This window comes from Musca vetustissima, unplaced genomic scaffold, assembly GCF_032173495.1.
Source record: "Musca vetustissima isolate MV318-11 ecotype Yass unplaced genomic scaffold, APGP_CSIRO_Mvet_v1 utg1843, whole genome shotgun sequence".
Classification (NCBI taxonomy): Eukaryota; Metazoa; Arthropoda; class Insecta; order Diptera; family Muscidae; genus Musca; species Musca vetustissima.
Genome location: NW_026882325.1, coordinates 54,362 through 65,892, shown reverse-complemented (window position 1 = coordinate 65,892; position 11,531 = coordinate 54,362). Strand labels below are relative to the sequence as shown.

The following is an 11,531-nucleotide window of genomic DNA, read 5'->3' as shown; positions in this document are numbered from 1 at the left end:
ACAATACCTGCTAATTTTTTTATGAATATGTTTGTAAATGTCGGAGATATTAAGAAAAAATTAGCGTACGCACGTGCTACAAAATTTTCCCTTTAAAAATTGGATATCAGATTCGATATGAAATTTCTGCGAATTGGCTGGAGATAAAATTGCGGATTTTTTTACAGCTATAATGGGTTATTCAAGATTATATTGACATTCAATTTATTTGAGAAAAATTTTTCTAAGATATACTTTTTTAACTTTGAACACCGTCACGCACATGTTACAGTCGTAACGCACTGTTACACACACATGTACTAAAAAAATTAAATTCAACACAAAATGTTTTAAAAATGCTAGTTCTTATACCCCACACAACTATGTTGTCAGGATATTATAGCTTTGTGTGGCCCCAAGACCTTTGGTATATCATTATGAAGTTATGGACGATATTTTTGCCTGTAAATTCGGTTCTAAAGCAACTTATTGAGGAAGAATGTAACATGTGCGTGACGGATACAAATTTGTTCGATGGAGATAGAAGACAAACTTTGTTTCATTTGAGTTTGTCATCTCAAGATCCACAGATAACAGCATTATAAAAAAAAATTCTCATATTAGAGTCTGTATAGAAACATATGTTAATTTTGTCACGCACGCGTTACATATTTTCTTACACTATTTAACTGCACTTACCACGGGATTCTCTTGGTATATGTATAGGTTTATATATATGTAATTCTTCGTAAGATGTTACTTTATTTGAATTTAATATTTATTATTGATATTGTTTTAGCTAACAGCGTTCACACTTACGACAAATGACACTCTAAAACTAATAAAAATATGCCCAAGTTACTCTCCACGCGAAAATGGTACAACGAAAAGAAAAACTACGGTTATTTTTCAAAATTCAACTAAAAATATATTGTCCGGATTGCAAAGAATATTTCCTATATAATTTCATATCTCTCTTAACGAATTGATTTTTCACCTGTGTGGTTGACCTTTTTGTGGAATTCGTGATATACATATTTTCATGATCAAGGAGACGAGAAAAATCCGAGATGTGTCTCTAAACCCAATTTGTTCCCTTAAATGCTTAATTTATATTAACAAATTTTCTATTTAATTTTGAATATTTGTACTTGAATTCCGAATTATAAATTTCAAATATAGAACATTTTCAATTGAATTTCAGAACATAAGATTTATCTCATCGAAATTCAGAAATATATTTTCAGTATTTTCTATTTCAAAATCATACATACAAATTTTTGTTTGTGATTTCTAAATTGAAATTCAGAAATAATGTCCAATTTAAATTCAGAACTTGAAATTCTTTACATATTAGAATATTTTCAATTGTATTTCAGAAATATTAGAATGATATGCAATGTAGGTTGTTACAATTTAAAATTTACAATTCTTCCTTACTTACTTAGCTGGTTTGTGACAGAACTTTCGTTCCACAAGCCGTGTTTAAAAAAGTTTTCCAGGCGCGTAGGTCTTTTGCGCAGTTTTTCCAATTTGAAAGACCATATTCGGCAATGTTGTCTTCGACTTGATCTTTCCATTGTATTCGTGGCCTTCCCCTTCTGCGTGAAACATATGCCTTTTATATGCCTTCTGGGCTGGCATCTTCATCCATTCTCACAACATAACCTAGCCAACGTAGTCGCTGCAGCTCAATACGTCTAACAATGCCGATGTCCGAGAATATCTGGTACAACTAACTCATGGTTCATTCGACGGCGATATTCACCGTCAATGCAGATCGGCCCATAGATCTTTCGGAGAATTTTTCTCTCAAACACTCCAAAAGCTGCAATTACAATTCAGAAAACCAATTTTCAAATGAAACACTTTTATTTTTCAGAGATTTAGATTTTCAATTGAAAATCAGAAGGTAAAATCAAATTTTGGAATTTGCCACTGTCTGTTTGAAATTCAGAAATAAACATTTTAGAATTATCTATATTTTCAAGCGGAATTTACAATTTTAATTTTGAGTAACTTTACATAACTTATTTCAAGGTTTTCGATGCAATATTTTGATTTTCAATTGAAATTCAGAAGATCAATTTTCTTTATTATTCAGATTTACAATTGAAATTCAGAAGCTGAGATCTAAAAATCTTGTATGATTCAGAGTTTTTCAATTGAATTTCAGAATATGCGATTCTCTTCAGTTTGTATAACTTTCGAATTTTTCTAATATTGAAAAATTTACAATTGATATTCAGAACTTTTCAATTGGAATTCACAAATTAGCAATTTAATTCCAACTTTACAAATCTCTGCAATTGAGTTTCAGAACTCCGTTAATTTCAGAGATTTTTGCAATTCAGAAAAGTAATGTTTGAATTTCAGAATATGCGATTCACTTCAATTTGTATGTATAACTTTCGAATTTTTCTAATATTGAAACATTTACAATTGAAATTCAGAACTTTTCAATTGGAATTCACAAATTAGCAATTTAATTTCAACTTCACATATTTCTGCAATTGAGTTTCAGAACTCCGTTCATTTCAGAGATATTTGCAATTCAAATGGAGTTTGGAAATGATCAAAACATCATACAGATTAGATTTCCAATTGAAATTCAGAAACTAGAAAATTTAATTTTTATAATGTTTTAGTATTCAAATTTACAATTGAAATTCAGAATTTTCTATTTCAAATTCAGAAGTTATTGGAATTCAGAAATAATCAATTGAATTTTAACTTTCCAAAATCTCTATAATATAATTTCGAAGTGCAATTCAGATGCTGCAAATTTCAAATATGGTATGTCTATTTCAAAATTAGATTTTTTCAATTGAATTTCAGAATTTAGATTTAATTTTCCGAATTTTCTGGAATTTTTCTAATATGTATATTATAAATTTAGAGATTTTCAATTGAATTTCAGAATGATAGAAGAATCTAATATTAACATTTACAATTGAAATTCAGAAACAAATTTTCAAATGAAACTCCCTCCGTTCATTTCAGAGATTTAGATTTTCAATTGAAATTCATAAGCTGAGATTTAAAAACTTACAATTGCAGTTAGGAAAATAATGCTTAAAATTTAAAAATTCAGAAAATGTCAAATTGAGTTTTATTGAGATTAGATTTCCATCTGAAATTCAGAAGAAATTGAACAAGTTTTAAGTTTATAGATTTTTGAGTTATTTAAATTTTTGGTAGTAATAATCAAATTTACAATTGAAATTCAGAATTTTCTATTACAAATTCAGAAATTTTTTATTGGAATTCAGAAATTATCAATTGAATTTTAAATTTCCAAAATCTCTGCAAATTGCAAATATGTCTATTCAAACTTCGATTTTTTCAATTGAATTTCAGAATTTAGATTTATATAATTTTCTATTATTCAGATTTACAATTGAAATTCAGAACATTAATTTTCCGAATTTTCTATATTAAATTCAGAAATGTTCATTTGAAATTCAGAAATGATGTATGTATAAATTTTGAACTTAATATTTTTTTTTATATTTCTATTATTTGTTTTCAATTTCACACTTCTTTTATTTCAAAGATCTCATTTCACTACTCAGGATCTTTTAAAACATTTCAAATTTATAAAGAAAAACTCGATAACCATTTCGATTAATTGAAAATTCTTGCAGGTTCTGAAACTGAGCAATTCCTAATTGAAATTTACAATTTGAAACATAATAATTATATTTATCTGATTGAATTTCAGAATTTTCGATCTTGTGGCTCATCCTCGCGTTCCCCAACTTTTCGTTGAATGGAGTTAACATCGCTTAACTGCGATGTGTGATGAACCCAAAAATTCTCAGAATATCAATGAAGACACCTTCAATACCCCTTTGATTTTAATCATAACTTCTAATTTTTTATAAATTAAACTTTTTTCTTGGTAAAAAAGGTTGTTTTTTTTATTAAAAGTACAAAAACTCAGTACAAATACAATTCTGAGAACTGTGCTTGTCTCAGACTTTGGTCAAACAATTCATCCACTTGGCGGAGACGAATTTTTGATAGCTTTTAATAGGAAGGAGCGGAAGAACCACCATAGCTGGGAGCAGGGGCAGCAGCGGCACCACCATAACCACCACCATTAAGGCTGGCCAAAGCGGCCAAACCATTGTTGCCGGACAACAATTGGTAACCAGAGTTGGAGGCATCACCACCTGCAGCAGCAGCAGCGGCGGCAGCAGCATCACCACCGGCGACATTACCAGCACCGCCAGCACCCAGAGGCGCAAAGGAGGCAGCATTGTTGAGCGAGAAAGCACCAGGAGCATTGGCAAAGGCAGCTGGTCCCAAATTAACGGGCGTAAAGGCAGCGGGTTGGGCACTGTAATGTTGTTGTTTCTCGTTGACGAAATATTTCTCTGCTGGGGGCTTGACAACATTCACGTACACAGGTTCAACCTTGACTGGGCGGGGATGGTGCTTGACAACGACCTTGCGCAACACGACTGCTGGGGGTTTGTGCAACACAACTGGGGCGGGCTTAACGACTAGTGGGGGATGGTTGACAACGACACGGGTGGGTGGGCGTTTGACAATGATGGCAGCTGGACGATGGATCAGAATCTCGCCCTTGTTGTTGGGATAGGTGATGGAGGAACTGATACTGTTGCCTCTGGTATTTTGAGGGGCATAAGGAAGATTTTTGCTGCTGCCATAGGCACCGGAGGCACCGGATGACTCGGCGGTGTTGGCTGTAGCAAGGGCTGTGGCAGCACCATCAGCACCAGCGTTGAAACCATTCAAGGCACCACTAGCATCACCACCAGCGTTGAAACCATGCAAGGCACCACTGGCATCACCTCCAGCTCCGGCAGCGGAATTACCACCAGCGCCTTGGTTGCCATAACTGCTACCCGAACTGTAGCCAGAGGCATTGGCCATTGCCTAAACGAATGCGGAAATAAAAACAAAGAAAATTCATTAGTCGCAGAACCACTACCACAACTAGACAGTCAGTGAGTGCAAAGTTCACCATCTGATCGATAGAAATACCTACAATGAATGCAATGGTGAGGGTGGCTACGAAGAGTTTCATCTTTGTGCTGTTACTTTAGTCACCAAGTTCTTCTTCTGGTCTCGTACTTGATTCTCAAGGCAACTTCTGTTGTTGACTGATGCATGATGCCGAACTGCATCTTGGATTTAAATATGATTTCACGTAGTCTACCGAGTCGGAGTGGCAAAGAAATCGAGACAAGAAATTCACTTCCAATTACGTGACATTCATGTGAAATGTTCTCTAGCGGGCAGCAGACCAAGCCGCTTTGGCCCCCCTCGCTCTCTCTAAATCTATATACGGTTTACTAATAAAACCAATTCGATATCTAAATGTAAAATTTTTATCATAATTCTTTTTATATATTTTATTGACAAAAGCAAGTAATTTTACTCTTCTTGATGGTGACGCCGGTTTTGATTTCGATTTTCTCTCATTGATGATTACAGAATGATTTCATATTTCTTTTTTTTTTTTTTGAAAAGAGAAATAATTTCGAATTCTCCAACAAAAAATATGGAGTACTTATTTGCGATTAAGAGTGATAAAGAATGTAGAAAACGGGCATAGAAATATATTTTGGAGGTACTGGTATATTTTTTTTTTTTAATTTTCGTTATTGAAGTATTTCGCCAAACTGTAACTGTCTACATTCGTATGTTTGAAGATATTAGCCTCTATTTGGAATGTTGACAATCTAGTTTTGCGTGTTGGGATATGAACGGTGTTGCCAAAAATTTGATTGAGAAAAAATGCTATATACGGATCGTCATATATCGACTAGCTGAGTCCATCGAGATCTGTGTGTCTCTCCATTAACATTTGTAAAGAATGTAACGGCCACAGTTGTGAACCAATCGCCACGACATTTTTCATATCCGGTTCTGGCCAATGAAGACACTTATTGTTTGCGGTAAAATTGGACAATATTTAGCTGTTGAAGTCGACCAAAATCATTTTTACTTGTTTTTTGGTCGCTCTAGGGGTCACAAATTTTTACATAGAGGAAACGCTAAATAATAATAGGCCAAGACATTTGTGTGAAAAATTACGAAATTTGCATTCCGTGTCGTATATTCCAGAGGGACAGAGTGAAAATGTCGCGTTGATAATTATGAAATTTTGTATAATATATAATAATTTTGTATTTCGACATTTATAATTTTTGGTGGTGGCCGAAAATTATAGACCCGCGTAAACCAATAAATATGGGGAAGGGAATCTAGCCAATGAAATATCATGACTCTTTTGATAATAATCGGTTAATATTTTTATAATCAAATGAACCGAGGCATTTGCAAGACAGAATTTTTTACCAAAACGTCAGGTGGTAGTTGCGAATGGTATCATATGGATTTCCCCATTCCGACTATACTGCTATGCTCACTGGTTAAACATTGGAAAATCAAGTTCATCGTGTGAAACATACGGAAACTTCAATGTGAAAACGGAATTGACACATTGAAATTAAAAAAAATCCTTTACTACACCCTTTTTCAAAACATTTCAATTGCAAATTCAATAATTTCATTTAATTTTCCAAAACTCAATTTTCAATTTATAACATTTCAGTTGCAATTCGAGAAAGTAATTGTTAATTCCCAACTTTTAATTTGTAATTTTAAGCTTTTCATATGAAACTCTAAGAATTTCATTTGAAATTTAAAAAAAATTAATTTGTAATTGGTATATTTCCATTTGAAATTCCTAGAGTTTCATTTGAAATTCAAAGAAATCTGTTTAAAATTAAAAGAATTGAAATTCATAACATTTCACTTGTAATTCGTAACAGTTCATTTCAAATCCATACATATTCTTTGTGTGTTACTAATAAAATTTTTGGAATTTAAAATTAAATGTTTTGAATAACAAATGAAATGTTATGTATTTCAAATCAAATTTTATGCATTTCAAATGGAATTTTTTGAATTTCAAATAAAATTTTATGAAGTGTAATTCTATGAATTTTGAAAGGTGTTCTATGAATTACAAATGAAATTCTGGAATTACAAGAGATATGTTTTGAAATTCCAATGGAATTCCTGAATTGCATTGGATATGTTTTGAATAACAGGTGTAGAAACCCGTCTCTAAACCCGATGTCATCATTACTAGGGGAAATGCGTTTGCGTTCCCTAAATTTCCGAATCATTTTGTACTCTGAGAGTGATTTTTCATGATTCCCTTTAAAAAGTACTTAAACAGAATAAAAATACTAAAGAAGTGCTAGATTTTAAGAATTATTGGGCACAACGAATTTTTGTTTTCGAATATTCAAAATATTGAACCAATCCTCATGGTTGATCCCCGAAAATTTTCAAGATATACTGATACTCGAATTATATTTATAGTCTCGGATTTTGATTGGAAATCTCGATGAGAACAACCAAACTTAAATCAAATTCGAAGATAGGGAATATCGGTCAAGTTCGATGGTTGAGCGAATCGGTCAACATGTAAATGTTACAAAACGTGCCAAGAGGGTATTCTAAACAATGTAATATGTTTTATGAAACTTAGATCCATTACGAAAAATTTAATATTTATAGTAGGGAGTGTTTGTTTTCACTCAAGCTTGGCACGTCAAAGATGCAGACTTTTGGGTATTCTTTTTAATTGGTTATGAACAATACGTTCGGACGTCTCGAACATTTTATACCCTACAAAATATCGAATATGGGGTGGTACTATTCTATTTGAGAATATACAAAACATGGACCAAACATCCATTGAGTAGTAAATTTCAACAGACAGACCCACACGGCTAAATTGGCATAAAATTTTATTATGAAAAATTTAAATTGCGTTAATTTTTAAACGTGTTTTCATAAAACAGCTGATAAAATATGAAAAATTTTCCTTGACTGAATTTGTTAATACTATGTAATTTGGCCATACAATAAAATAAATTGCGTCAATTTTTTTAACGGAAGTCCTTTTACAGGACTTCTGGATTAACAAATAACACCCCAATAAAATAAAATTTTAAACCCAATTCAAAATATGTTTTTTTTTTCTTTTAAATAAAAATTTTCTTTTTTATTGAGTATAAAAAAAAGTGTTTTTGTTTTGGCATATTCTATTGGACATTGTTGTTGTGCATCATTTGCGATTCCAGGCCAAACTAAAATTTAAATGTCCAATTTGTATACTAAATTATTTTTTCGCCATGGAAAATAATTTAATAGGCAGATTGAGCACCGTACGATGCAGCTGGGGCAGAATAGGCGGCAGGAGCACTGTTATAACCAGCAGCACCACCATAACCAGCATCACTGCCAGCAGCGGCACCACCTTGTGCACTACCACCGTATGAAGAGGCCGATCCATATGATGAACCATAAGAGGGGGCGGCAACGGGAGCTTCAACATGTTTGCCTGGTTTGTATACTTTAACGTAGACAGGATTAAGGCTAAGGGGAGTTGGCACCTTGTTGATGACTTCTTGTTGATAGATGACGGAAGGTTTCAACTTGTAAATGATGGGAGCAGCACGGACCACAGATGCTGGGCCGCTGTTGACTTGGGTGACGGGAGAACCGGGCTGATTGACAACCAATGGCTGGAGGGGTTGTGTGGCAACGACATTGTGGGTGTTCAATCTGTTGGGCACCAACAACGAACGGAAGGCGGTTTGTCCAACAACATTGGGAGCCACAACATTAACCAAACCTTGACGGATGTTCGAAGCCAAAGTGTTTTCAGCCAAAGATTCGGCAATGGCATCGGAGTTCTTGAGGTTGTTGTAGGCAGAGTTGGCCTGGAGGGCAGCCAATTGAGCGTTGGCAGCAGCCAAACCAGCTTGGGCAGAGGCGGGAGCAGAGACATCAGCAGTGGCAGTCAATGAGGCTGCACCGCCTTGTTGGTTAGCGGCAGCGGCATTGATCAACTCTTCAACACCATTGCCAACACCACTACCGCCAGCACCATAACCACTACCGCCAGCTCCATAACCAGCAGCTGGACCATAGGCACTGACAATCTACGGAAATCAAGAAAATAGAAAAACGTCAGCACTCACATTCAACCACTACGGTGACTCTATGTTTTCCAACACCTACCGGTAACGCAATTGCGCAAATTGTGAACACAAAACGGAAATTCATGACTGCGATTTATTCTTATTCGGAATTCACAGATGCGCTTCTATGTTGTAGGCTTACTAGAATACGCCACAAAATCAACTGGTAACAGCTCTAGATGCTGTCCCAGCTTTTATATAATGAAAAGTGGCCAATTTGTGAATGGTGGTATGCGGTACGTGATGTTCGATCGAAAATTCGTCGAGACAGATTTTGTCAGCTGAATTGTGGCGGTTGTTGTTATTGTTGTCGGTTATCACAAATTTGTCAATTTGATTTGATACTCTTCTTTTTTTTTGTTTTCTCGGAGTTAACGATTTGATTAGGTGAAACATAAACCAGAGACCAACTTGAAGAAGAATAATCAAAATTCAGTAAGATCTCTTCCGTTTACAGTGTAATCTTAGTTGAATAGGTGGTGCAATTTTTTCTTTTTGTTTTCTACTTTTGTGAATCCATAACAATTCTGTGGAGAAAAATCATTTACATCTCTTTTTAGGCTGTTTTCTGTCAGGCAAACAAATTTATATAAAGTAGAAATTCGAAATTACAGTTGATGAATAAATATAACTCTGAAGAACTTTTTGGTTTTTGTTGAGTCAATTTTGTAATGCGCCCAAAAGCTATATTTTTCAGCTGTTTTAATTTCTATGTAGAAATATGCTAGTCGGCATATTTTTGAAACTAATGTAATCTCAATTAAATGAAATCAATAATAATGAAAAAACGTTTAATAACCACTGAAGAGGCCATTCGGGTCTTTAGTGAAAGAAGCTGTTCTACCCTCGAAATGGGAAAGAGACTTAAATTGTTCCAGTTAGTGGTTATATGGATACAAAAATGATGTTCCGTTGTTCCCAAACCTCAGATTAGAGTTTGTACATCGCTTCTATGTTGTGTGGACCCACGGGAAAAGTGAATTGATAAGTTTTAATACCAAAATATGCTTCGTTCACCGATTTGACGGTGAACGGCGTGAAGAGCCCTCCCTGACATTGGCTATAGCAGCAGTAAAACAAAAAAATTTCAAAATGAGGGTAAACAGTTTTCCACGAGCCCAATAGTTGAACAGTGGTCGACTGGAAACGCGTGATCGTGTCCGACGAATCCAAATTCAACCGTTTTCAATCCGACGATAAGCATTATTGGTGATGAAACCCGATTAATAGGATATTAACGAAATTTGGCGTCGCTACATCCCTGCATTCGGGAGATACAGTACTTTCTTTCCGAACAATAAAATTCCAATATCAACAAAAGCAAATGCAATATCGACGAAAAGACTCAACAACAATTTAAAGGGTACAATTCGTACATTTCGAATACGAAGTGATTTAAATAATTTGGACTGTGTACACGATTTGCACTCATCTATTCATTGAAAAGCATATGACTTGACAAAAAAAAATAGAATTTTTTAAATATTTCTTTTGATATGTGTCGTCCATAATCAGCTAAAATAAATATACAAAATATATATTTAGTATCCACATATTAAATATAACCTCTAAAACATTTTGTTGCCTGTGGGCTACATTGGGTCACAAAGGGTTAAAGGCCTAATGTGAAGCACGGTTGAGGAATTACAATGGTATGTCTTGATTTTAACTTGTGGGTCTTGGACCAATACAAAAAAAATTACAATATAATAAAGGAAAACGTCTATTGAGATCATTTTAGAGTCATATCAATTGGTCTTGGTAGATAAAAACGCATATCCTCTAGTAGAAGTAATTGTGAGTAGGATGGTGATCAAAGACACACGTCCAAAATTGTGACAGAATATCTTGGTGAGCAAAATTTTTAAATAACACAGTGGGAAGCAGAAAGTCCCGACCTCAATCCGAAGGATAATTTGAGGCCAATCGTAAAGAGACAGGTGAGACAGAACCAATCAGTCCCTAATGATTGAGACTAACATTGGAAGCGAATCTGATGTGATTGGAAGAATATTTCAAATAAAATTGTACTAAAATTGGTAGTAAGTATGGCAAATTTCATAAATTACGCATTAAAAAATATAAAACTACGGTATATGTAATAAAAATATTTGTTTACTGCAAATTTTGTCAAACGTGCAAAACTGAGTACATGGGAGTTGATTTAATTTTCTTTATTTCATTCTTAGAAATTTAAGAGTCAAAATTTTGAATTTATTTAGTTCTGTTATAAAATAAAAACAACATTTTTGAATTTGCTTATTAACGTTTATTTTTATGACGTAAAATTTGTTCAAAGTACAAACATGTACTCGTTTCTGCTCGCCACTGTAGATGTGATTATTTTGCAGATGTTTTAACTTTTTTTGTTTGAACAAAAACAAATTTATGAATTCCAACTCATCTGTTCACCACAATCCAAATTGTATCCAAATTTAGTACCATTTATTACTTTTCGTAGACTTAAGTACTATTATCTCTAATATAGAAATTTTAGTATAGTATTTTTCG

General features: G+C 33.8%; 2 protein-coding genes across 2 annotated transcripts; both read right to left on the bottom strand.

The window, feature by feature from the left end:
- Nucleotides 1–4,011: 4,011 nt before the first annotated feature.
- Nucleotides 4,012–4,799, bottom strand: LOC133328655 (chorion protein S38). Its single transcript, XM_061537197.1, has 2 exons — nt 4,784–4,799; nt 4,012–4,706 (listed from the first exon to the last, which is right to left on the bottom strand). Exons 1-2 carry the CDS (start codon nt 4,797–4,799, stop codon nt 4,012–4,014), a joined length of 711 nt encoding a protein of 236 aa, XP_061393181.1.
- A 3,380-nt stretch (nt 4,800–8,179) lies between these two features.
- On the bottom strand, nt 8,180–9,105 carry LOC133328654 (chorion protein S36). Its single transcript, XM_061537196.1, has 2 exons — nt 9,061–9,105; nt 8,180–8,981 (listed from the first exon to the last, which is right to left on the bottom strand). The coding sequence occupies exons 1-2, from the start codon at nt 9,103–9,105 to the stop codon at nt 8,181–8,183; spliced, it is 846 nt and encodes a 281-aa protein (XP_061393180.1). The 3' UTR covers nt 8,180.
- Nucleotides 9,106–11,531: the final 2,426 nt, after the last annotated feature.

Excerpts from the sequence above, each read along its gene's own strand:
- LOC133328654 (XM_061537196.1), bottom strand. The coding sequence starts at position 9,105 with ATGAATTTCCGTTTTGTGTTCACAATTTGCGCAATTGCGTTACCG. Across the intron at positions 8,982-9,060 it reads TTTGCGCAATTGCGTTACCG|ATTGTCAGTGCCTATGGTCC; the intron begins GTAGGTGTTGGA and ends TGATTTCCGTAG.